The 27,781-nt window shown below is 45.9% G+C and overlaps 2 protein-coding genes across 2 annotated transcripts in view; one reads left to right on the top strand and one right to left on the bottom strand.

Moving 5' to 3' along the window:
- LOC129822417 (muscleblind-like protein 1) overlaps nucleotides 1–779 on the bottom strand; it is a 211,732-nt gene extending 210,953 nt beyond the window's left edge. The window contains exon 1 of the mRNA XM_055880687.1: nucleotides 501–779. The gene's annotated coding sequence lies outside the window, so the exon portion shown is untranslated. The remainder of the gene's footprint in view (nucleotides 1–500) is intronic.
- Nucleotides 780–14,299: 13,520 nt separating this feature from the next.
- LOC129822540 (succinate receptor 1-like) overlaps nucleotides 14,300–27,781 on the top strand; it is a 93,126-nt gene continuing 79,644 nt past the window's right edge. The window contains exons 1-2 of the mRNA XM_055880845.1: nucleotides 14,300–14,401; nucleotides 15,954–15,959. Coding sequence (XP_055736820.1) covers nucleotides 14,300–14,401; nucleotides 15,954–15,959 — 108 coding nt within the window. The remainder of the gene's footprint in view (nucleotides 14,402–15,953; nucleotides 15,960–27,781) is intronic.

The raw sequence follows: 27,781 nt of genomic DNA, 5'->3' as shown, positions 1-27,781 counted from the left end.
ACAGGCAGCCAGAGAAGGAGGCGTGCAGCAACAGGCAGCCAGAGAAGGAGGCGTGCAGCAACAGGCAGCCAGAGAAGGAGGCGTGCAGCAACAGGCAGCCAGAGAAGGAGGCGTGCAGTAGCAGCAACAGGCAGCCAGAGAAGGAGGCGTGCAGCAACAGGCAGCCAGAGAAGGAGGCGTGCAGTAGCAGCAACAGGCAGCCAGAGAAGTTGAAACAATCACAAAACATCACATCTTCATGCTATTCTTCTGTTTTGGTATTTGTAAGTAACAGACAACTGAAATATAAATATTCCTATCTTCCTGGAGATAGACTGAATCAGACAGAGGTATGGAGCTGTGAATACTCTAAACAGACAGACAGACAGGTGTGGAGCAGTGAAAACCCTTGACAGACAATGGACAGAGAGACAGACAGAGGTATGAAGCTGTGAATACTCCAAACTGACAGAAGGACAGACAGACAGACAGATGGACACAGAAGACTTGAGCTTACCTACCTGTGTGTGTTTGTGTGTCTCACAGCCTGACTGGGTGTGTGTCTCTCTCCACAGTCGATTCTCCCAAGAGGAACTGATGAATCTGACACAAGCACCGCATTATAAAGTGCCTTATGGGGTTGCAGTTTATCTCTCTCTCTTTCTCTCTCTCTCTCTCTCTCTCTCTCTCTCTCTCTCTCTCTCTCTGTCCCTCTCTCCCTCAGTTGGCACGGTGATGGGGGATTTCATCCTCTCCTGTCTGGAGAGAGATGGATAAACACTTGTTCCCTCTACACGTCACACATACACACGCACCAAATGTGTCTCAAAACGCAGGAGCAGCATCACCATGACGACCACCGTGACATAGGTTACTATAGCAACACATTTCCTCGCGCTCTTGGTCTCTCCCTCCCTCTCCCCATCCCGTTAGTCTCTCTCCCCCTCCTTCCTGTTAGTCTCTCTCCCTCTCCTTCCTGTTAGTCTCTCTCCCCCCGCTCCCAATCCCTCCTTTTAGTCTCTCTCCCTCTCTCTCTCTCTTTCTCTCTCTCCCTCCTTCCTGTTAGTCCCTCTCTATTCCCTCCTCCCTCCTGTTAGTCTCTCCCTCCCTCCCTCCCTCCCTCATGTTAGTCACTCTCTAATTGTGTTCCTGTCCTGGGGCTCTGTGGGGTCTTTTTGTGTTTGTGAACAGAGCCCCAGGACCAGCTTTGTTATGGAAGGTTAGGGAATCGCTTCCTTTTACATGATAGAATTTAACGTCTCTTTTCTGGATTTTAATCATTAGCGGTTATTGGCCTAATTCTGCTATGCATGCTTTATTTGGTGTTTTACGTTGTACACTGAGGATACTTTTGCAGAATACCGCATAGAGAGTCTCAATGTGGAGTTTTTCCCATTTTGTGAATTTCTGGTTGGTGAGCGTACCCCAGACCTCACAACCATAATGGGCAATGGGTTCTATAACTGAAGCAAGTATTTTTAAGCCAGATCCTAAATGGTATGTCACATTTTTTGTTCCTTTTGATGGCATAGAAGGCCCTTTTTGTGGAACACCATTATTTTGGTCTTCTCCTTGGTTGGTGACAGAAGCACCAGATCATCAGCAAACAGGAGACATTTTACTTCAGGTTCTAGTAGTGAGGCCGTGTGCTGCATACTGCTCTAGTGCCCGGGCCAATTTGTTGAAATTTACATGTTGAAGAGCGTGGATCTTAAACTGCATCCCTGTCTCACCCCACGGCCCTGTGGAAATACGTGTGTGTTTTTTACCAAGTTTAACCAAACACTTGTGGTTTGTGTACATAGAATTAATAATGTTGTGTGTTTTTACCCCAACACCAATTTCCATCAATTTCTATAGCAGGCCCTCAAACCAAATTGAGTCAAAAGCTTTTTTGAAATCAACAAAGCATGCCTTTGTTTTGTTTTGTTTGTTGGTCAATTAGGTTTTGCAGAGTGAATACGCGGTGTGTCGTACAGGAACTTGTTAGAAAGCTAGTTTGACATTTGCTCTGTACATTGTTTCTGCTGACAAAATGTACGAGTCTGCTTTTAATGATAATGCACAGGATTTTCCCAAGGTTGCTGTTGACACATATCCCACGGTAGTTATTGGGGTCAAATTTGTCTCCACTTTTGTGGATTAGTCCTTGGTTCCAAATATTGGGGAAAATACCAGAGCTAAGGATGATGTTAACCTTTCAGGAGCCTCTACCCCGGGTCCGGGAGCACCCCCCCCCCCCCCCCCCCACACTGATTAGCATCGCTAGCATAGCGTCACAATTAAATAGTAGCATCTAAATATCAAGTCCAAGACACCTAATGAAAGATACAGATCCTGTGAATAAAGCCACTATTTCAGATTTTTTTAATGTTTTACAGGGAAGACACAATATGTAAATCTATTAGCTAAACACGTTAGCAAAAATCACCATTTTTCTTTGTCCACCATTTTCTCTCAACACCAGTAGCTATCACCAATTCGGCTAAACTAAGATATTGATAGCCACTAACCAAGAAAAAACCTCATAAGATGACAGTCTGATAACATATTTATGGTATAGGATAGGTTTTGTTAGAAAAATGTGCATATTTCAGGTATAAATCATAGTTTGCCATTGCAGCCAGCATCACAAATCTCACCAAAGTGCCTAGAATTACTACACAGAGCAACTTGTATTACCAATTTACTCATCATAAAACATTTCTTAAAAATACAAAGCACATAGCAATGGAAAGACACAGATCTTGTGAATTCAGACAACATTTCAGATTTTCGAAGTGTTTTACGGCGAAAACACAATAAATCGTTATATTAGCATACCACATATGCAAACGTTACCAGAGCATTGATTCTAGCCAAAGAGAGCGATAACGTAATCATCGCCAAAATATATTAATTTTTTATTCACTAACCTTCTCAGAATTCTTCAGATGACACTCCTGTAACATTATATTACAACATACATATAGAGTTTGCTCGAAAATGTGCATATTTAGCCACCAAAATCATGGTTAGATAATGTGAAATGTAGCCCAGATGGTGAGAAAATGTCCTGCACCATATTAGACAGTGATCTAGTCTTATACATGAATACTCATAAACTTGACTAAAAAATACAGGGTGGACAGCGATTGATAGACAATTTAATTGTTAATACAATCGCGGAATTACATTTTTTAAATTATCCTTACTTTTCAATACAGGTTGCGCCAAGCGAAGCTATAGCAAACAAAATGGCGGCATAAGCGTTTAACATTTATCGACAGAAACACGATTTATCATCATAAATTGTTCTTACTATGAGCTGTTCTCCCATCAGAATCTTGGACAATGAATACTTTCTTGGGTCTAATCTTCTTTTGGTCGAAAGATGTCCACGTGTCCGTCGAAATGCCCACTAACGTACGACCGGGACCCCGAAACGTGCCCGGAGCTTCAAAGTCTATTACAAAGCAATGCCTCAAAATCGCACTAAACGGATATAAATTGCTATAAAACAGTTTAAATGAACTACCTTATGATGTTTCTAACACCTATAACGAGTAAAAAGATGACCGACGCTATATTACTGGCTAAACCAAGGCTTGGAAAAAGGCCAGTCAGATATCCTTCTTGCGTTGAGGCAGTGTCCAAAGGAACGCTACTTCCGGTATTTGGTGATTTATAGAGCCAATGATTGCGCAATCGACTCCATTCAAATTATCACCACTTACTGACATCTAGAGGAAGGCGTGGGCAGTGTTTGTATCTCATAGGATTTACAGAGACTTTTAAAACTGATCTGGAACCAGAGGCCAAGTGCTGTAGAATGAGTTCTGTTTCACTCAGAGACATAATTCAAACGGCTATAGAAACTAGAGAGTGTTTTCTATCCAATAATAACAATAATATGCATATTGTACAAGCAAGAATTTAGTACTAGGCAGCACCCCCTATAGTTGCAAGAAGTTAAAGAGTTTAATTATAGGCAATTGGAATTTGTGGTCTGTATATTTTATAATTTCATTTAGGATACCATCAACCCCACAGGCCGTTTTGTGTTGGAGGGGTTGTATTTTTTCCTGTAGATAGGTAGGTTCTGGTAGTCTTTAAAAGTTCATTTTAAGATTTTTACTTAATCATGTATATGTTTTTGCTGTTTGTTCTTTGTCATAGAGCCAAAAAGATTGAACTTGTGGTTTATCCACACGTCTCTGTTTCAGATAGATAACTCTTCGTGTTGTTGTTTGTTTTGAGTTTTCAAATTTTCGCAGAAGTAGTTCGATTCTATGGATTCTTCAATTAGACTGAGCAGATTTAGGACGTGCTGTTCCTTCTTTTTCCGTAGTGTTTTATAGTGTTTTAGTGAGTCACCGTAGTGAAGGCATAGCCTTAGTTTTTATAGGTCTCAATATTTTTGGTTAGACAGGTTTCTCAATTTCTTTCATTTGTTTTTTAATTCTTCATCAAACCATTTGTAATTGTTCTTCATTTTCTTAGGTTGCATGCTTGACATTTTTTGATTTGATAGGGAAGCTGAGAGGTCAAATGTAATGTCTAGGTTTTCTACTGCCAAATGTACACCTTCGCTATTGCAGTGAAACATTTTGTCCAAGAAATTGTCTAGAAGGGATTGAATTTGTTTTTGCCTAAATGTTTTTTGGTAGATTTTCAAACTGCTTTCCTTCCATCTATGGCATTTCTTAATATTATTCAGTTCCTTTGGCTTTGATGCCTCATGACTGAGCATAGCTCTGTTCAAGTATAGTGTGATTTTGCTGTGATCTGATAGGGGTGTCAGTGGACTAAATGCTCTAAGAGTCTCTGGGTTGAGGTCAGTGATAAAGAAATCTATAGTACTACTGCCAAGAGATGAGCTGTGGGTGTACCTTCCATAGGAGTCACCTTGAAGCCTACCATTGACCTTGTACATAACCAGCGTCCGACAGAGCTGCAGGAATTGTGACCTGTTTTTGTGTGTTATGTTGTAGTAGTTGTGTCTAGGGGGGCATATGGGGGAGGGAATGCTGTCACCTCCAGGTAGGTGTTTGTCCCCCTGTGTGCTGAGGGTGTCAGGTTCTTGTCCAGTTCTGGCATTTAGGTCGCCACAGAATGCTACATGTCCCTTGGCCTGGAAATTGTTTGTATCCCCTTCTACGATGGAGAATATGTCATCGTTAAAGTATGGGGATTCTATTGGGTGGATATAGGTAACACAATGAGGACATTTTTCTCTGTTGAGGTAATTTCCTTATTCATTTATAGTCAGATGTAAAATGTTCCTGTTTTGAATAATTTAATAGAGTGGGTTAGAGTGCTCTATTCCAAATTAGCATACCCCCTGAGTCTCTTCCATGTATCACACCTGGTCGTTTGGTGGATAGGACTACCAGCTCTCTGTAACCAAGAGTGCAACCAGTTGGTCCATCTCCTTATATACCATGTTTATTGTACGATGACAATGTCTGTATTTCCAGATGACCTCTGACCTTGTAAATTCCAGGATGAGATAGTAAAAGCTCTGTGTTCCATATCGTCTAGTGTTGTTTTTGTGTGGTTTAGGCCCGGACCATCACAGTAGGTGTGAGCAGACCATGTTGAGCATCTGATTCAAATCAAATCAAATCCAATCAAATTGTGTTAGTCACATGCGCTGAATACAACAGTGAAATGCTTACTTACAGGCCCTAACCAACAGTGCAGTTTCAACAAAAGACAGATAAGAATAAGAGATAAAAGTAACAAGTAATTAAAGAGCAGCAGTAAAAAATAACAATATATACAGGGGGGTGCCGGTACAGAGTCAATGTGCGGGGGCACCTGGTTAGTTGAGGTAGTATGTACATGTAGGAGAGTTATTAAAGTGACTATGCATAGAGGACAACAGAGAGTGGCAGTGATGTGGAGGGGGGAGGGGGGGGGGGGGCAATGCAAAAAGTCTGGGAAGCCATTTGACTAGATGTTCAGGAGTCTTATGTCTTGGGGTAGAAGCTGTTTTTGAAGCCACTTGGACCTAGACTTGGTGTTCCTGAACCGCTTACAGTGCGGTATCAGAGAGAACCGTCTATGACTAGGGTGGCTGGAGGCTTTGAAAATTTTTAGGGCCTTCCTCTGACACCGCCTGGTATAGAGGTCCTGGATGGCAGGAAGCTTGGGCCCAGCGATGTACTGGGCCGTTCGCACTACCCTCTGTAGGGCTTTGCGGTCGGAGGCAGAGCAGTTGCCATACCAGGCATTGATGCAACCAGTCAGGATGCTCTCGATGGTCTCCTGAGGGGGAATAGGTTTTGTCGTGCCAGCTTCACGACTGTCTTTGGTGTGCTTGGACCATTTTAGTTTGTTGGTGATGTGGACACCAAGGAAATTGAAGGTCTCAACATGCTGCACTGCAGCCCCGTCGATGAGAATCGAGGCATGCTCGGTACTCTTTTTCCTGTAGTCCACAATCATCTCCTTTGTCTTGATCACGTTGAGGGAGAGGTTGTTGTCCTGGCACCACACGGCCAGGTCTCTGACCTCCTCCCTATAAGCTGTCAGGTTGTTGTCAGTGATCAGGCCTACCACTGTTGTGTCACCGGCAAATGTAATGATGGTGTTGGAGTCGTGCCTGGCCGTGCACTCATGTGTGAACAGGGAGTACAGGAGGTCAGCTGAGCACGCACCCCTGAGGGGCCCCTGTGTTGAGGATCAGCGTGGCGGATGTGTTGTAACCTACCCTTACCACCTGGGGGTGGCCCGTCAGGAAATCCAGGATCAAGTTGCAGAGGGAGGTGTTTAGTCCCAGGGTCCTTAGCTTATTGATGAGCTTTGAGGGCACTATTGTGTTGAACCCTGAGCTGTAGTCAAGGAACAGCATTCTCACATAGGTGTTCCTCTTGTCCAGGTGGGAGAGGGGCAGTGTGGAGAGCAATAGAGATTGCATCATCTGTGGATCTGTTGGGGCAGTATGCAAATTAGAGTGGGTCTAGTGTTTCTGGGATGATGGTGTTTATGTGAGCCATGACCAGACTTTCAAAACACTTCATGGCTACAGATGTGAGTGCTGCGGGTTGGTAGTCACTTAGGCAGGTTACCTTAGTGTTCATGGGCACAGGCACTATTTAAAACATGTTGGTATTACAGACTCAGACAGGGAGAGGTTGAAAATGTCAGTGAGGACACTTGCTAGTTGGTATGCGCATGCTCGCAGTACATGTCCTGGTAATCCGTCTGGCCCTGCGGCCTTGTGAATGTTGACCTGTGTAAAGGTCTTACTCACATCGGCTGCGGAGAGCATGATCATACAGTCTTCTGGTACAGCTGGTGCTCTCATGCATGTTTCAGTGTCATTTGCCCTCGAAGCGAGCATAGAAGTAGTTTAGCTCGTCTAGTAGCCTTATGTCACTGGGTAGCTAGCGGATGTGCTTCCCTTTGTATTCTGTAATGGTTTGCAAGCCATGAAACATCTGACGAGCATCAGAGCCGGTGTAGTACGACTCGATCTTAGTCCTGTACTGACACTTTGCCTGTTTGATGGTTCGTCGGAGGGCATAGAGGGATTTATTTTAACCTGTCTAGGATGAGGGTGCCGCTAGCGGCACTCCCCCCCCACCCCCACTGAAAAACCAGTGCCGCGAAATTCAAAAAATATATATTTTTAAAATATTTAACTTTCACACATTAAAGTCCAATACAGCTAATGAAAGACACAGATCTTGTGAATCCAGCCAACATGTCCGATTTTTAAAATGTTTTACAGGGAAGACACAATATGTAAAGATGTACATCTATTACCTAAAAACACATTAGCATAATCCACCATCTTTTATTTGTCCACCAACACCAGTAGCTATCACCAATTCGGCTAAACTAAGATATTTATAGCCCCTAACCAAGAAAAAAACTCATCAGATGACAGTCTGATAACATATTTATGGTATGGGATAGGTTTTGTTAGAAAAAAGTGCATATTTCAGGTAGATGGCAATTGCACCCACCGTCACAAATGGACTAGAATAACTACATAGAGCAACGTGTTTACCTACTTACTAATCATCAAACATTTCGTAAAAATACACAGCATACACTAATCGAAAGACACAGATCCTGTGAATACAGACAATATTTCAGATTTTCTAAGTGTCTTACAGCGAAAACACAATAAATCGTTATATTAGCATAGCACATAGCACATAGCAGCCCAGCATTGATTCTAGCCAAAGTGAGCGATAACGTCAACAACGCCAAAATATATTAATTTTTTCACTAACCTTCTCAGAATTCTTCAGATGACACTCCTGTAACATCATATTACACAATCCATATAGAGTTTGATCGAAAATGTTTATATTTAGCCACCAAAATCATGGTTAGACAATGTGAAACGTAGCCCAGCTGGTGAGAAAATGTCCGTGCGCCATATTAGACAGTGATCTACTCTTATACATAAATACTCATAAACGTGACAAAAAAATATAGGGTGGACAGGGATTGATAGACAATTTAATTCTTAATACAATCGCGGAATTACATTTTTTAAATGATCCTTACTTTTCAATACAGTTTGCGCCAAGCGAAGCTACGTCAAAAAACATGGCGTCCTAAGCCACTAACATTTTTCGACAGAAACGCGATTTATCATAATAAAAATGTCCTACTTTGAGCTGTTCTTCCATCAGTATCTTGGGCAAAGGATCCTTTCTTGGGTCTAATCGTCTTTTGGTGGAAAGCTGTCCTCTTGCCATGTGGAAATGCCAACTGCGTTCGGGTCGAACTGGAAGCGTGCCCAGCAATTCACAGCGTTTCAGAAATAAATGTCCCAAAATCGCACTAAACGGATATAAATTGCTATAAAACGCTTTAAATTAACTACCTTATGATGTTTTTAACTCCCATAACGAGTAGAAACATGACCAGAGTACTATTACTCCCTCCACTAATGCTTGGAACAAGTGCGGGTCGATGTCCTCCAGGCGCATTAAGCAGCAAGAAAAGAGTTCCTAGCTACAGGGTTTTTTAATTTGTAGTGCCTGTGAACGCGCAATCGACCCCATTCAAATCGTCATCACGTAAAGGCATCCAGGGGAAGACGTAAGCAGTGTCCGTATACTCATAGCAATAACTGTGACCTTTTAACTGACTCCAGATCAGGGGCCAACATTTCTGAAATCTGACTCCATGTCAGGGAAATTGCTGTAGAATGGGTTCTTTTCCACTTAGAGACAAAATTTCAACTCCTATAGAAACTATAGACTGTTTTCTATCCAATAATAATAATAATATGCATATTGTACGATCAAGAATTTTGTGGGAAGCCGTTTCAAAAATTACACGATTAGCATAAATAGTGACAACAGCGCCCCCATCCTCAACAGGTTAATTAAGATTCCTGCTGCTTGAATGCGGCAGCTCTAGCCTTTATCTCAGTGCAGATGTTGCCTGTAATCCATGGCTTCTGGTAGGTGTATGTACGTACGGTCACTGTGTGGACGACATCATCGATGCACTGATTGATGAAGTCAAAGACTGATGTGGTGTACTCCTCAACGCCTTCGGAGGAATTCCCGGAATATATTCCAGTCTGTGCTAGCAAAACAGTCTAGTAGCTTAGCCTCTGCTTAATCTGATCACTTTTTTACTGATCTAGTCACTGGTGCTTCCTGCTTTCATTTTAGCTTGTAAGCAGGAATCAGGAGGATGGAATTATGGTCAGATTTGCCAAATTGAGGGCGAGGGAGAGCTTTGTATGCGTCTCCGTGTGTGGAGCATAGGTGGTCCAGAGGTCTTTTCCCTCTGGTTGCACATTTAACATGCCAATAGAAATTTGGTAAATCTGATTTAAGTTACCCTGCATTAAAGTCCCCGGCTACTAGGAGCGCCGCCTCTGGGTGAGCGTTTTCTTGTTTGCTTATGGCGGAATACAGCTCATTCAATGCTATCTTAGTGCCAACCTCTGACTGAGGTGGTATGTAAACAGCTACAAAGAATACAGATGAGAACTCTCTCGATAGATAGTGTGGTCTACAGCTTATCATGATTTACTCTACCTCAGGCAAGCAATAGCTTGAGACTTCCTTAGTTATCATGCACCAGCTGTTATTTACAGAAATACATAGTCCGCTGCCCCTTGTATTACCAGACGCTGCTGTTCAACCCTGCCGGTACTTTGTATAACCAGCCAGCTGTATGTTGATATTGTCGTTGTTCAGCCACCACTCTGTGAAGCATAAGATGTTACAGTTTTTAATGTCCCGTTGGTAGTTTAATCTTTCCCGTACCTCTGCAATTTTATTGTCCAAAGAGTGCACGTTTGCTCGCAGAATTGTGAGAAGTGGTGGTTTATTCGATCGCCTCTGAATTTTCAGAAGGCAGCCTGCTCTCTGGGCTCTCTTGCTCTGCCTCCTCTTCACGCAGATCATGGGGGTCAGGGCCTATTCCCGAGGGAGCCGTATATACTCCGCCCCGGGCTCATCAGAGTCGTGAAAGAAGAAAAAGATTCTGCTAGTCCGTGGTGAGTAATCGCAGTCCTTATGTCTAGAAGTTATTTTCAGTCATAAGAGACGGTAGCGGCAATATTATGTACAAAATGTGTACAAAAATAAGTTACAAACAACGCAGATAAACAAACAAAAGAACACAATCAGTTGGGGGCACGTAAAACGTCTGCCTTCTGCTCCGGCGCCATATTACACCTGATTCATACCGCTTAGGTCGCAAGATGGGGCTTGGGTGGGTGTAATAGTGTGGGTTGGGCCTGTTTCTCTGCTCACGGCATGGGCATATGTACTGCTGTCATGTTGAGGTCCTTGCCACAGGGACAGGGGGCATGGGGTGGGCAGAAGGGGCATTGGTCTGATGTTGGGGTGCCTATATAGGGTGTAGCTGGCAATGCTGTGGTCTGGGTGTAGGTCCTCTTGGTGTGAGTTCTCTCGGTGCAGATCCTTCAGGGGGGAGTCTTGCAGGTTTGGGAGGATGTCTCACTGGTCTGGGCGTGGTGTCCGTTGCTCTGTTGCTCCTGTGTGAGGTGCTGGGGGTACTGTTGAGTGTGACTTCCTTCAGTGTCCTGTAAAAAGTTGGGATTGCTGCCTTGTAGATGTGGACCTGGTCGTAAAGGCTGTTCAAGTCCAGGGTGGAGTGGTGGGCCAGGTAGACATTAGGTTTTGAGGCACAGTTTCTCAAAATACATTCACCAGCTGTATGGTGGCAGGGTGAAAGTATTTGGAGATAACCACTTGTGCCACTTAGAGTCAATGAGCAGCTTAATCTCTGGCTTTTGTGTGTCCTCAATGGAATGTGGGGGGCTGACAAGAGGGCTGTTAAGAGGGGGTTTGGTCTGTTGTGTTGGTGGTTCCTGTGTTGTCTGTCCCATTGTGGTGTTGAGGTTGTGGTCCGGGTATGAGGTGGGCTGTTCTGCTGGCTGTTCTGCTGGATTGTCCTGCTCTCTGTCACACCTCATCTTTCTCACCTCCTCCTTCAGTGCCATGTGTGCCTCTTTAAGTTCTCTCACCTCAGACCGTAGAGCAGCCATCTCTCTCAGACAGCCGTCCATCTCCACCTTCTGCCCTCCTTCGTCTTGTTGACTTGGTGTTGTTGTTCTGGTCTGTTTTGTGGGTTTGTTCTGTCTGGATTATGTGGACCAGCTCTCTGAGCTCCACCATGTCTCTCTCCAGCTCTGTGAATGTATCTCTCTCAATGATGGAGGAGCAGTGCAGTTGTGGGACCTGGGTGTGTTCAGAGCTGGGGGGTTGACTATCCTCGTCTGCGGAACAGTTTGAAGAGGTGTGATCAGACTCACTCAGGATGGGGGAGTTGTCACAGAAAGAGAGCTTTTCCTGCTGTGCTCTCACTTTGATCCCGTAAAAGTCCTGCTGGAAGTGCATGAGGAGGCCCTGCACCATTACTATCCCAGACTTGTACAAAACGACAGAGGTTGTTTCAATTTCTTCAATGTCTAGTATTCTAGTATTCTAGTATTCTAGTATTCTACTATTCTAGTATTCTAGTATTCTAGTATTCTAGTATTCCAGTATTCTAGTATTCTAGTATTCTATTATTCTAGTATTCTGGCCCAGAGTTTCCATGCTGGGCCAGTAACCTCTCTCTTGATATAGAGGTAGTGTGCTTTAATAGCACTGTGCCATGTCAGGGGATGGTCTGTGTGGAAAATGAATTTGCTTACATTCCCCTCTTTGTAGCAGTCAGCAAATAGTACATCTGGATTGTCCTTAAGGATATTTTTATGTACAGCTGAAGTCGGAAGTTTACATGCACTTAGGCTGGAGTCATTAAAACTAGTTTTTCAACCACTCTACAAATTTCTTGTTAACAAACTATAGTTTCGTCAAGTTGGTTAGAACATCTTCTTTGTGCATGACACAAGTAATTTTTCCAACAATTGTTTACAGACAGATTATTTCACTTATAATTCAGTGTATCACAATTCCAGTGGGTCAGATGTTTAAATACACTAAATTGACTGTGCCTTTAAACAGCATGGAAAATTTCAGAAAATTATGTCATGGCTTTAGAAGCTTCTGATAGGCTAATTGACATCATTTGAGTCAATTGGAGGTATACCTGTGGATGTATTTCCAGAACTACCTTCAAAGTCAGTGCCTCTTTGCTTGACATCATGGGAAAATCAAAAAATCTCAGAAAAAGAATTGTAGACCTCCACAAGTTTGGTTGATCCTTGGGAGCAATTTCCAAATGCCTGAGGGTACCACATCCATCTGTACAAACAATAGTACACAGGTATAAATACCATGAGATCACGCAGCCGTCATACCGCTCATGAAGGAGACGTGTTCTGTCTCCTAGAGATGAACGTACTTTGGTGCGAAAAGTGCAAATCAATCCCAGAACAACAGCAAAGGACCTTGTGAAGATGCTGGAGGAAACAGGTACAAGATTATCTATATCCACAGTAAAACGAGTCCTATATCGACATAACCTGAAAAGCCGCTCAGCAAGGAAGAAGCCACTGCTCCAAAACAACCATAAATAAGCCAGACTACGGTTTGCAACTGCACATGGGAACAAAGATTGTACTTTTTGGAGAAATGTCCCCCGGTCTTATGAAACAAAAATAGAACTGTTTGGCCATAATGTCCATCGTTATGTTGGAGGAAAAGGGGGAGGCTTGCAAGCCAAAGAACACCATCCAAACCGTGAAGCACGGGGATGGCAGCATCATATTGTGGGGGTGCTTTGCTGCAAGAGGGACTGGTGCACTTCACAAAATAGATGGCAAAATGAGGAGGAAAATTATTTGGATATATTGGAGCAACATCTCAAGACATCAGTCAGGAAGTTAATTAACCTTGGTCACAAATGAGTCTTCCAAAGGAACAATGATCCCAAGCATACTTCCAAAGTTGTGGCAAAATGGCTTAAAGCAAAGCAAGCACTTGTAAGAGCTAGGTTCTCCATGGTCCAGGAGATGGACACTCCCAGATCCTTCTTCTTTGGTTTGGAAAGACAGAGTGGTGAAGTCAAGGGTATGCATTGTCTATGGCTGTTTGATGGGCTAGTGACATCTGTGGTGGGGGAGATGTGGAGGGAGGGGGATGCGGAGGGGGTCAATGGAGTCAATGGGGTCAATGGACTCCCAGTGGAGTTTTATAAAAGTATTCTGGGGAATAATTGGACTGGACTACTTTTGAGCGTTGCGTGTGTGCGTGGGGAAGGAGAGGTCGCCAATGAGATGCTGTCGGGCGGCTCTGAGTCTCCTGCCCAAAACAAGGGACTGGAGGCCTGTGGTATTGCACTGTGTGGACTACAATATATTTGCCAAGGTCTTCTATAACAGACTGAAGTCCTTCTGCTTCCAGGGGGTTTGCAGTGGGGTTGCGAAGGGCTAAGAAATGTTGGGGGTGTACCTAGCGTCGGAAAGGTGGGCCAGGAAGAACTGTGAGGGGCTGTCACAGGCAGTGGTGTCAAGACTGGCCAGGTGGAGGTGGATCCTGTCCCAAGTGTCATATAGAGGGAGAGTGCTGATAATAAACAACCTGGTGGCATCTTCCCTTTGCCATAAACTGACTGTCCTCAACCCCCCACGAGAAGGGTGTGTGGAGCCTGGGCTGTGGATGTGGGAGGAGCCTATCTTCCACAACCCAGCCATCCCTTTGAGATCGGTTCAGTCGGCCACCCTGCAGAGGCGACTGATGGCAGCGGGTTTACAAAGGCTGGGTGACCTGCTACTGCTGGGAGAGGAGGGGTGGAAACCCCCAGAAGTCCTGGCACAACAAACCGGAATAACGTCTCTTAGGCTGCTGGAGAGATTCCTGGAGGAGGTCCAGGAGGCACTGTCTGAGCCGGTAAGGGGGTGTTTAAGCGGCCAAAGGGGGAGGGGCCACCAATGTTTCTGCCACTGCAGGTAACGGCAAAGACTGGGGACTGGCAAAAGGGTCTGGAGGACTTGTTAGAGTTTAATACTCCGAGCCTGGGGGAGTTTGAGGAGGTGGGAGGTAAAGCCCTCTACAACCTCTGCATTAAGGTAAGGAACATTAGGATCCTAACAGGAGTGAAGGCACATCAGTGGCAAGGGGTATGTGGGGAGGAGAGTATGGTGGGTTTTAGATAGAGACGGCTCTACAAACCCCCAGTATCAAAGAGGTCAGGTGACCTCCAGCGGAGGGTTCTACATGGAGCCCTGGCCACTAAAAGCTGGTTGGCACGGGTTGACCATGGAGTCGGACAGGGGTGTCCTTTCTGTGTTGTGAGCGAAACTGTGATTCATGTGTTTTCTGTGTGCGCCAGGTTCATGCCATTAATGTCTCTGTTGGAATGTCTGTGTGAGAGGTTGGGGGTGGAGTTTACTGTTGGGATGTTTATAATGGGGTACAGGTATTCAAATAATGCCAAATGTGTTTAGTTAAATTTTCTGTTTTCTCAGGAAAAGTTGTCTATTTGTCTAACAAGGAGGAACAGGGTCAAAGGTGGGGGGATAACAGACCCTTTACTATTGTTTAATGGGATGGTCTCTGCGCACCTTCGGGTGGAATTTGAGTTGTATAGAATGATAAACAGTGTGAAGATGTTTCAGGAGATATGGTGTGTCGGGGGGGCTGTCTGTATAGCTGGGAAAGATGTTTCAGGAGATATGGTGTGTTGGGGGGGCTGTCTGTATAGCTGGGGAAGATGTTTCAGGAGATATGGTGTGTTGGGGGGGGGGGGGGGCTGTCTGTACAGCTGGGGAAGATGTTTCAGGAGATATGGTGTGTTGGGGGGGCTGTCTGTATAGCTGGGGAAGATGTTTCAGGAGATATGGTGTGTTGGGGGGGCTGTCTGTATAGCTGGGGAAGATGTTTCAGGAGATATGGTGTGTTGGGGGGCTGTCTGTACAGCTGAGGAAGATGTTTCAGGAGATATGGTGTGTTGGGGGGGGCTGTCTGTACAGCTGAGGAAGATGTTTCAGGAGATATGGTGTGTTTGGGGGGGCTGTCTGTACAGCTGGGGAAGATGTTTCAGGAGATATGGTGTGTTGGGGGGGCTGTCTGTATAGCTGGGGAAGATGTTTCAGGAGATATGGTGTGTCGGGGGGGGCTGTCTGTACAGCTGAGGAAGATGTTTCAGGAGATATGGTGTGTTGGGGGGGCTGTCTGTATAGCTGGGGAAGATGTTTCAGGAGATATGGTGTGTCGGGGGGGGCTGTCTGTACAGCTGAGGAAGATGTTTCAGGAGATATGGTGTGTTTGGGGGGGCTGTCTGTACAGCTGGGGAAGATGTTTCAGGAGATATGGTGTGTTGGGGGGGCTGTCTGTACAGCTGAGGAAGATGTTTCAGGAGATATGGTGTGTTTGGGGGGGCTGTCTGTACAGCTGGGGAAGATGTTTCAGGAGATATGGTGTGTTGGGGGGGCTGTCTGTATAGCTGGGGAAGATGTTTCAGGAGATCTGGTGTGTTGGGGGGGCTGTCTGTACAGCTGGGGAGATGGGTTGGATACACGGTTGTAGAAGTGTTGAGGTTTTAGGTATTGTGATGTGTGGTGTTGTTTTTGTATTGTGGTGTAGGGCAAGGTGAGTATGGTACATGCATGCAGTACTGGAGATTTTAGGGTGTTTTGTTTTAAGTGGGAGGGGTTGAGTTTTTAATAAAAGGTCAATAGTCTCTCTCTCTCTCTCTGTCTCTCTCTCTCTCTGTCTCTTTTCTCTCCCCGGCTCTCTTTCTTTCTCTCTCCTGCATGTATTGTGTTATCACTTCACTCTCCCATCGACCCCCAAACTTAGCCTCACTTCTTTTTGACCCTACCACACACACACATACACACAAACACATATAAGGCTGTTGCGGGGACCGTATTACCTCCACACCGGCAGTCATGAGTCATAACTGCAGTAAAATTCTTTGTGAACGTTGAGTCATGGTAATCTCATTTTATTCATTCTGGACATGTGTTAGTAGAACCCAACTCACTAATGATCAACACGTCGCTAATGGCCTGGTACTCAGGGCTATATTGTCCCTCCATCAGGTCCTCATGGCCTGGTACTCAGGGCTATATTGTCCCTCCATCAGGTCCTCATAGCCTGGTACTCAGGGCTATATTGTCCCTCCATCAGGTCCTCATGGCCTGGTACTCAGGGCTATATTGTCCCTCCATCAGGTCATAATGGCCTGGTACTCAGGGCTCTATTGTCCCTCCATCAGGTCCTAATCTGGTACTCAGGGCTCTATTGTCCCTCCATCAGATCATAATGGTCTGGTACTCAGGACTTTACTGTCCCTCCATCAGATCATAATGGTCTGGTACTCAGGGCTATATTGTCCCTCCATCAGGTCCTCATGGCCTGGTACTCAGGGCTATATTGTCCCTCCATCAGGTCCTCATGGCCTGGTACTCAGGGTTATATTGTCCCTCCATCAGGTCATAATGGTCTGGTACTCAGGGCTATATTGTCCCTCCATCAGGTCCTCATGGCCTGGTACTCAGGGCTATATTGTCCCTCCATCAGGTCATAATGGCCTGGTACTCAGGGCTCTATTGTCCCTCCACCTGGTTCTAATGGTCTGGTACTCAGGGCTCTATTGTCCCTCCATCAGATCATAATGGTCTGGTACTCAGGGCTTTACTGTCCCTCCATCAGATCATAATGGTCTGGTACTCAGGGCTTTACTGTCCCTCCATCAGATCATAATGGTCTGGTACTCAGGGCTCTATTGTCCCTCTAACCACTCTGACATCAATGCAAATACAATGGAAAATAACATCAAACACTGATCATCAAAACAGTAGGTTCTTTTAAAACTCAACTAGAAATCAAATTGATAAATTTGACGTCACCCACAGACGTTTTGAAAAACTTGGACAAACGTCACTTTTTGAAGTCAAACTGTGAGAGAAGCCACTGGCCATGTGATTGACTATGACTAAGGGAAATGGAATCTGTAACCATGGTGATCGCTAGGTAAATAGTTTGGTTGTAGAAGCTGCAGTCTATTTTGTTCTTGAGAGTGTTTGAGTTTATGTACAGCATGTGTGTGTGTGTTTAACTACACTTGTGGGGATGCTATTTCTAGGGGGTTTAGGGTTGTGGTTAGAATTAGTGTTAGGATTAGAATTAGTGTTAGGATTAGAATTAGTGTTAGGATTAGAATTCGGTTTTGGGTTAGGAGCTATGGTTAGTTTTAGGTTTAGGGTTAGGAACTAGGGCTAGTTTTAGAGTTAGGTTTAGGAGCTATGTTTATTAAGGTTAGGTTTCGGGGTATGGTTAATACATTTTCTTCATACAGTATCATAATGTTTCTTTAGACCTGCCTAAGGTGGTTATTGTCATGCTGTGGGGGTCATGACATGTCAGCTGGTTATTGTCATGCTGTGGGGGTCATGACATGTCAGCTGGTTATTGTCATGCTGTGGGGGTCATGACATGTTGTCAGCTGGTTATTGTCATGCTGTGGGGGTCATGACATGTCAGCTGGTTATTGTCATGCTGTGGGGGTCATGACATGTCAGCTGGTTATTGTCATGCTGTGGGGGGTCATGACATGTCAGCTGGTTATTGTCATGCTGTGGGGGGTCATGACATGTCAGCTGGTTATTGTCATGCTGTGGGGGGTCATGACATGTCAGCTGGTTATTGTCATGCTGTGGGGGGTCATGACATGTCAGCTGGTTATTGTCATGCTGTGGGGGTCATGACATGTCAGCTGGTTATTGTCATGCTGTGGGGGTCATGACATGTTGTCAGCTGGTTATTGTCATGCTGTGGGGGTCATGACATGTCAGCTGGTTATTGTCATGCTGTGGGGGTCATGACATGTTGTCAGCTGGTTATTGTCATGCTGTGGGGGTCATGACATGTTGTCAGCTGGTTATTGTCATGCTGTGGGGGGTCATGACATGTTGTCAGCTGGTTATTGTCATGCTGTGGGGGTCATGACATGTTGTCAGCTGGTTATTGTCATGCTGTGGGGGTCATGACATGTCAGCTGGTTATTGTCATGCTGTGGGGGTCATGACATGTCAGCTGGTTATTGTCATGCTGTGGGGGTCATGACATGTCAGCTGGTTATTGTCATGCTGTGGGGGTCATGACATGTTGTCAGCTGGTTATTGTCATGCTGTGGGGGTCATGACATGTTGTCAGCTGGTTATTGTCATGCTGTGGGGGTCATGACATGTTGTCAACTGGTTATTGTCATGCTGTGGGGGTCATGACATGTCAGCTGGTTATTGTCATGCTGTGGGGGGTCATGACATGTCAGCTGGTTATTGTCATGCTGTGGGGGGTCATGACATGTTGTCAGCTGGTTATTGTCATGCTGTGGGGGTCATGACATGTCAACTGGTTATTGTCATGCTGTGGGGGTCATGACATGTTGTCAGCTGGTTATTGTCATGCTGTGGGGGGTCATGACATGTTGTCAGCTGGTTATTGTCATGCTGTGGGGGGTCATGACATGTCAGCTGGTTATTGTCATGCTGTGGGGGTCATGACATGTTGTCAGCTGGTTATTGTCATGCTGTGGGGGTCATGACATGTTGTCAGCTGGTTATTGTCATGCTGTGGGGGGTCATGACATGTCAGCTGGTTATTGTCATGCTGTGGGGGTCATGACATGTCAGCTGGTTATTGTCATGCTGTGGGGGTCATGACATGTCAGCTGGTTATTGTCATGCTGTGGGGGTCATGACATGTTGTCAGCTGGTTAATGTCATGCTGTGGGGGGTCATGACATGTCAGCTGGTTATTGTCATGCTGTGGGGGGTCATGACATGTCAGCTGGTTATTGTCATGCTGTGGGGGGTCATGACATGTCAGCTGGTTATTGTCATGCTGTGGGGGTCATGACATGTCAGCTGGTTATTGTCATGCTGTGGGGGGTCATGACATGTCAGCTGGTTATTGTCATGCTGTGGGGGTCATGACATGTCAGCTGGTTATTGTCATGCTGTGGGGGTCATGACATGTTGTCAGCTGGTTATTGTCATGCTGTGGGGGGTCATGACATGTCAGCTGGTTATTGTCATGCTGTGGGGGGTCATGACATGTTGTCAGCTGGTTATTGTCATGCTGTGGGGGGTCATGACATGTCAGCTGGTTATTGTCATGCTGTGGGGGTCATGACATGTCAGCTGGTTATTGTCATGCTGTGGGGGTCATGACATGTTGTCAACTGGTTATTGTCATGCTGTGGGGGTCATGACATGTCAGCTGGTTATTGTCATGCTGTGGGGGTCATGACATGTCAGCTGGTTATTGTCATGCTGTGGGGGTCATGACATGTCAGCTGGTTATTGTCATGCTGTGGGGGTCATGACATGTTGTCAGCTGGTTATTGTCATGCTGTGGGGGTCATGACATGTCAACTGGTTATTGTCATGCTGTGGGGGTCATGACATGTTGTCAGCTGGTTATTGTCATGCTGTGGGGGGTCATGACATGTCAGCTGGTTATTGTCATGCTGTGGGGGGTCATGACATGTCAGCTGGTTATTGTCATGCTGTGGGGGTCATGACATGTTGTCAGCTGGTTATTGTCATGCTGTGGGGGTCATGACATGTTGTCAGCTGGTTATTGTCATGCTGTGGGGGTCATGACATGTTGTCAGCTGGTTATTGTCATGCTGTGGGGGGTCATGACATGTTGTCAGCTGGTTATTGTCATGCTGTGGGGGTCATGACATGTTGTCAGCTGGTTATTGTCATGCTGTGGGGGGTCATGACATGTTGTCAGCTGGTTATTGTCATGCTGTGGGGGTCATGACATGTTGTCAGCTGGTTATTGTCATGCTGTGGGGGGTCATGAAATGTTGTCAGCTGGTTATTGTCATGCTGTGGGGGTCATGACATGTTGTCAACTGGTTATTGTCATGCTGTGGGGGTCATGACATGTCAGCTGGTTATTGTCATGCTGTGGGGGGTCATGACATGTCAGCTGGTTATTGTCATGCTGTGGGGGGTCATGACATGTTGTCAGCTGGTTATTGTCATGCTGTGGGGGTCATGACATGTTGTCAGCTGGTTATTGTCATGCTGTGGGGGGTCATGACATGTTGTCAGCTGGTTATTGTCATGCTGTGGGGGGTCATGACATGTCAGCTGGTTATTGTCATGCTGTGGGGGTCATGACATGTTGTCAGCTGGTTATTGTCATGCTGTGGGGGTCATGACATGTTGTCAGCTGGTTATTGTCATGCTGTGGGGGGTCATGACATGTCAGCTGGTTATTGTCATGCTGTGGGGGTCATGACATGTCAGCTGGTTATTGTCATGCTGTGGGGGTCATGACATGTCAGCTGGTTATTGTCATGCTGTGGGGGTCATGACATGTTGTCAGCTGGTTAATGTCATGCTGTGGGGGGTCATGACATGTCAGCTGGTTATTGTCATGCTGTGGGGGGTCATGACATGTCAGCTGGTTATTGTCATGCTGTGGGGGGTCATGACATGTCAGCTGGTTATTGTCATGCTGTGGGGGTCATGACATGTCAGCTGGTTATTGTCATGCTGTGGGGGGTCATGACATGTCAGCTGGTTATTGCCATGCTGTGGGGGTCATGACATGTCAGCTGGTTATTGTCATGCTGTGGGGGTCATGACATGTTGTCAGCTGGTTATTGTCATGCTGTGGGGGGTCATGACATGTTGTCAGCTGGTTATTGTCATGCTGTGGGGGGTCATGACATGTTGTCAGCTGGTTATTGTCATGCTGTGGGGGGTCATGACATGTCAGCTGGTTATTGTCATGCTGTGGGGGTCATGACATGTCAGCTGGTTATTGTCATGCTGTGGGGGTCATGACATGTTGTCAACTGGTTATTGTCATGCTGTGGGGGTCATGACATGTCAGCTGGTTATTGTCATGCTGTGGGGGTCATGACATGTCAGCTGGTTATTGTCATGCTGTGGGGGTCATGACATGTCAGCTGGTTATTGTCATGCTGTGGGGGTCATGACATGTTGTCAGCTGGTTATTGTCATGCTGTGGGGGTCATGACATGTCAACTGGTTATTGTCATGCTGTGGGGGTCATGACATGTTGTCAGCTGGTTATTGTCATGCTGTGGGGGGTCATGACATGTCAGCTGGTTATTGTCATGCTGTGGGGGGTCATGACATGTCAGCTGGTTATTGTCATGCTGTGGGGGTCATGACATGTTGTCAGCTGGTTATTGTCATGCTGTGGGGGGTCATGACATGTTGTCAGCTGGTTATTGTCATGCTGTGGGGGTCATGACATGTTGTCAGCTGGTTAATGTCATGCTGTGGGGGTCATGACATGTCAGCTGGTTATTGTCATGCTGTGGGGGTCATGACATGTTGTCAGCTGGTTATTGTCATGCTGTGGGGGTCATGACATGTTGTCAGCTGGTTATTGTCATGCTGTGGGGGTCATGACATGTTGTCAGCTGGTTATTGTCATGCTGTGGGGGGTCATGACATGTTGTCAGCTGGTTATTGTCATGCTGTGGGGGTCATGACATGTCAGCTGGTTATTGTCATGCTGTGGGGGTCATGACATGTTGTCAGCTGGTTATTGTCATGCTGTGGGGGGTCATGACATGTTGTCAGCTGGTTATTGTCATGCTGTGGGGGGTCATGACATGTCAGCTGGTTATTGTCATGCTGTGGGGGTCATGACATGTCAGCTGGTTATTGTCATGCTGTGGGGGTCATGACATGTCAGCTGGTTATTGTCATGCTGTGGGGGTCATGACATGTTGTCAGCTGGTTAATGTCATGCTGTGGGGGGTCATGACATGTCAGCTGGTTATTGTCATGCTGTGGGGGGTCATGACATGTCAGCTGGTTATTGTCATGCTGTGGGGGGTCATGACATGTCAGCTGGTTATTGTCATGCTGTGGGGGTCATGACATGTCAGCTGGTTATTGTCATGCTGTGGGGGGTCATGACATGTCAGCTGGTTATTGTCATGCTGTGGGGGTCATGACATGTCAGCTGGTTATTGTCATGCTGTGGGGGTCATGACATGTTGTCAGCTGGTTATTGTCATGCTGTGGGGGGTCATGACATGTTGTCAGCTGGTTATTGTCATGCTGTGGGGGGTCATGACATGTTGTCAGCTGGTTATTGTCATGCTGTGGGGGGTCATGACATGTCAGCTGGTTATTTTCATGCTGTGGGGGTCATGACATGTCAGCTGGTTATTGTCATGCTGTGGGGGTCATGACATGTTGTCAACTGGTTATTGTCATGCTGTGGGGGTCATGACATGTCAGCTGGTTATTGTCATGCTGTGGGGGTCATGACATGTCAGCTGGTTATTGTCATGCTGTGGGGGTCATGACATGTCAGCTGGTTATTGTCATGCTGTGGGGGTCATGACATGTTGTCAGCTGGTTATTGTCATGCTGTGGGGGTCATGACATGTCAACTGGTTATTGTCATGCTGTGGGGGTCATGACATGTTGTCAGCTGGTTATTGTCATGCTGTGGGGGGTCATGACATGTCAGCTGGTTATTGTCATGCTGTGGGGGGTCATGACATGTTGTCAGCTGGTTATTGTCATGCTGTGGGGGTCATGACATGTTGTCAGCTGGTTAATGTCATGCTGTGGGGGTCATGACATGTCAGCTGGTTATTGTCATGCTGTGGGGGTCATGACATGTTGTCAGCTGGTTATTGTCATGCTGTGGGGGTCATGACATGTTGTCAGCTGGTTATTGTCATGCTGTGGGGGGTCATGACATGTTGTCAGCTGGTTATTGTCATGCTGTGGGGGTCATGACATGTTGTCAGCTGGTTATTGTCATGCTGTGGGGGGTCATGAAATGTTGTCAGCTGGTTATTGTCATGCTGTGGGGGTCATGACATGTTGTCAACTGGTTATTGTCATGCTGTGGGGGTCATGACATGTCAGCTGGTTATTGTCATGCTGTGGGGGGTCATGACATGTCAGCTGGTTATTGTCATGCTGTGGGGGGTCATGACATGTTGTCAGCTGGTTATTGTCATGCTGTGGGGGTCATGACATGTTGTCAGCTGGTTATTGTCATGCTGTGGGGGGTCATGACATGTTGTCAGCTGGTTATTGTCATGCTGTGGGGGGTCATGACATGTCAGCTGGTTATTGTCATGCTGTGGGGGTCATGACATGTTGTCAGCTGGTTATTGTCATGCTGTGGGGGTCATGACATGTTGTCAGCTGGTTATTGTCATGCTGTGGGGGGTCATGACATGTCAGCTGGTTATTGTCATGCTGTGGGGGTCATGACATGTCAGCTGGTTATTGTCATGCTGTGGGGGTCATGACATGTCAGCTGGTTATTGTCATGCTGTGGGGGTCATGACATGTTGTCAGCTGGTTAATGTCATGCTGTGGGGGGTCATGACATGTCAGCTGGTTATTGTCATGCTGTGGGGGGTCATGACATGTCAGCTGGTTATTGTCATGCTGTGGGGGGTCATGACATGTCAGCTGGTTATTGTCATGCTGTGGGGGTCATGACATGTCAGCTGGTTATTGTCATGCTGTGGGGGGTCATGACATGTCAGCTGGTTATTGTCATGCTGTGGGGGTCATGACATGTCAGCTGGTTATTGTCATGCTGTGGGGGTCATGACATGTTGTCAGCTGGTTATTGTCATGCTGTGGGGGGTCATGACATGTTGTCAGCTGGTTATTGTCATGCTGTGGGGGGTCATGACATGTTGTCAGCTGGTTATTGTCATGCTGTGGGGGGTCATGACATGTCAGCTGGTTATTGTCATGCTGTGGGGGTCATGACATGTCAGCTGGTTATTGTCATGCTGTGGGGGTCATGACATGTTGTCAACTGGTTATTGTCATGCTGTGGGGGTCATGACATGTCAGCTGGTTATTGTCATGCTGTGGGGGTCATGACATGTCAGCTGGTTATTGTCATGCTGTGGGGGTCATGACATGTCAGCTGGTTATTGTCATGCTGTGGGGGTCATGACATGTTGTCAGCTGGTTATTGTCATGCTGTGGGGGTCATGACATGTCAACTGGTTATTGTCATGCTGTGGGGGTCATGACATGTTGTCAGCTGGTTATTGTCATGCTGTGGGGGGTCATGACATGTCAGCTGGTTATTGTCATGCTGTGGGGGGTCATGACATGTCAGCTGGTTATTGTCATGCTGTGGGGGTCATGACATGTTGTCAGCTGGTTATTGTCATGCTGTGGGGGGTCATGACATGTTGTCAGCTGGTTATTGTCATGCTGTGGGGGTCATGACATGTTGTCAGCTGGTTAATGTCATGCTGTGGGGGTCATGACATGTCAGCTGGTTATTGTCATGCTGTGGGGGTCATGACATGTTGTCAGCTGGTTATTGTCATGCTGTGGGGGTCATGACATGTTGTCAGCTGGTTATTGTCATGCTGTGGGGGTCATGACATGTTGTCAGCTGGTTATTGTCATGCTGTGGGGGGTCATGACATGTTGTCAGCTGGTTATTGTCATGCTGTGGGGGTCATGACATGTCAGCTGGTTATTGTCATGCTGTGGGGGTCATGACATGTTGTCAGCTGGTTATTGTCATGCTGTGGGGGTCATGACATGTCAGCTGGTTATTGTCATGCTGTGGGGGTCATGACATGTCAGCTGGTTATTGTCATGCTGTGGGGGTCATGACATGTCAGCTGGTTATTGTCATGCTGTGGGGGTCATGACATGTCAGCTGGTTATTGTCATGCTGTGGGGGTCATGACATGTCAGCTGGTTATTGTCATGCTGTGGGGGTCATGACATGTCAGCTGGTTATTGTCATGCTGTGGGGGTCATGACATGTCAGCTGGTTATTGTCATGCTGTGGGGGTCATGACATGTTGTCAGCTGGTTATTGTCATGCTGTGGGGGGTCATGACATGTTGTCAGCTGGTTATTGTCATGCTGTGGGGGTCATGACATGTTGTCAGCTGGTTATTGTCATGCTGTGGGGGTCATGACATGTCAGCTGGTTATTGTCATGCTGTGGGGGTCATGACATGTCAGCTGGTTATTGTCATGCTGTGGGGGTCATGACATGTTGTCAGCTGGTTATTGTCATGCTGTGGGGGTCATGACATGTCAGCTGGTTATTGTCATGCTGTGGGGGTCATGACATGTCAGCTGGTTATTGTCATGCTGTGGGGGTCATGACATGTCAGCTGGTTATTGTCATGCTGTGGGGGTCATGACATGTCAGCTGGTTATTGTCATGCTGTGGGGGTCATGACATGTCAGCTGGTTATTGTCATGCTGTGGGGGTCATGACATGTCAGCTGGTTATTGTCATGCTGTGGGGGTCATGACATGTCAGCTGGTTATTGTCATGCTGTGGGGGTCATGACATGTCAGCTGGTTATTGTCATGCTGTGGGGGTCATGACATGTCAGCTGGTTATTGTCATGCTGTGGGGGTCATGACATGTTGTCAGCTGGTTATTGTCATGCTGTGGGGGGTCATGACATGTTGTCAGCTGGTTATTGTCATGCTGTGGGGGTCATGACATGTCAGCTGGTTATTGTCATGCTGTGGGGGTCATGACATGTCAGCTGGTTATTGTCATGCTGTGGGGGTCATGACATGTTGTCAGCTGGTTATTGTCATGCTGTGGGGGTCATGACATGTCAGCTGGTTATTGTCATGCTGTGGGGGTCATGACATGTCAGCTGGTTATTGTCATGCTGTGGGGGTCATGACATTTCAGCTGGTTATTGTCATGCTGTTCATGCTGTACGCTTGTTCACTCACTATTTTATTCTATCTGGCTATGCACCAGGCCATACGTTGTAGGCTTGTTCGTTTAGCTGAGATGATATGCTTATGAGTCCCATGCCATTATTTTACGTTATGTGATCTTAAATTAAGAAGAATAAACTGTTCACAGCTGAATAAAACAGAAAGGACATATTTCCCATTCCAGAGCGAGTGCTCATATGAAGTGGCAATGTCAAGCATTAAAGTGATCATTTGAAACAGGTCCTATAAACTAGATTTAGAGTTATTTGTCAACTTTAGTTATGATTGATACAAACCTTAGAATGTCTAAGAAATCAGAAGATTGATGGTCTGCATGATGTGATATGCTATTGATGATTTGAGAAAGTTCCAGAAAAGCTTGCCCTCTGTTGCCTCAGGCTCCACACGCCTTTCTCTTATCATGTCAGATCAGATTTTCACTATTCTAAATGTAATCTTGCATTTACTAGTATGTAAAACTAGTTTAGATTTTGAATGGCCCATTATGAAAACAGTGCATCAGTACGTTCTCAAATAGTGAATAGAAGCTGCTAGGGGAAAGGGGAGAGATGCCTAGTCAGTTGTACAACTGAATGCCTTCAACTGAAATGTGTCTTCCACATTTAACCCAACCCCTCTGAATCATAGAGGTACCGGGGCCTGCCAGAATTGATAATTAACCCTAACCCTATCCCGTACCCTAACTCGTACCCTTACCTTTACCATAACCCTAACCCTAACCTCAACCCTAACCCCAAAACATAATTGACATAATTGATAATTAACCCTAACCGTAACGCGTACCCTAACTCGTACCCTTTACCCTTACCCTAACCCTAACCTCAACCCTAACCCAAAAACATAATTGACATAATTGATAATTAACACAAAACCTAACCCTAGCTCCTAACCCTCACACACACACACACACACACACACACACACACACACACACACACACACACACACACACACACACACACACACACACACACACACACACACACACACACACACACACACACACACACACACACACAGCTGTAAAGGATCGTGGATGAGACAGAACAGGGGTGTATTTGGTTAGGCCTGGTCCTGGAGAATTTTGAGATACTCTTAGAATTTCTGGAATGCTTGCAGTCAACCCTCAAATTTTATGTGTCTACAGAAATATTTCCCCGAATAACTAACTGTACCTATTCATCAACAGAAGCGTCGGCCACAGGGCTGACTTCAAAACACCTCAGATCAGCACCAAGAGAGAGAGAGAACCCTGGTTTAGTGTTTGGATGAGCCAAGTCTAAGGCCCTGTTCCAACACTTCAATATACCATCCCTCCTTCCTGTCCTTCGTAAAGGGTTTTGTTCTAGAAAACCACAACTAATAATTACTCAGATCAAAATTGAACGATTCTGAACACTTTCCCAAGTTTTAACTTTGATATCACTTTTACAGTTGCATCACTTCTAGCCAAAACTGTTTTCGCAGTAGTTAGTCACTCATCTGATTTCACTGGATTGGTCAAAGCAATCTAGTGGAACCCTCATTTTCATCGATCCATTGGACTGTAGCTTGGACTGTCGATAGTTTGGACTGTTTATTGAAATGTTTCCAAACTCTGTCCTTTTGGGACCTCAGGGCACATGTTGTGGTTAAAGCCAAGCTTGACGATGAGTTGATCAT

Source organism: Salvelinus fontinalis, chromosome 24 (assembly GCF_029448725.1).
Source record: "Salvelinus fontinalis isolate EN_2023a chromosome 24, ASM2944872v1, whole genome shotgun sequence".
NCBI classification, from domain to species: domain Eukaryota; kingdom Metazoa; phylum Chordata; class Actinopteri; order Salmoniformes; family Salmonidae; genus Salvelinus; species Salvelinus fontinalis.
Note: the sequence above shows the minus strand (reverse complement) of the source record. Positions and strands in the feature narration are given on the sequence as shown.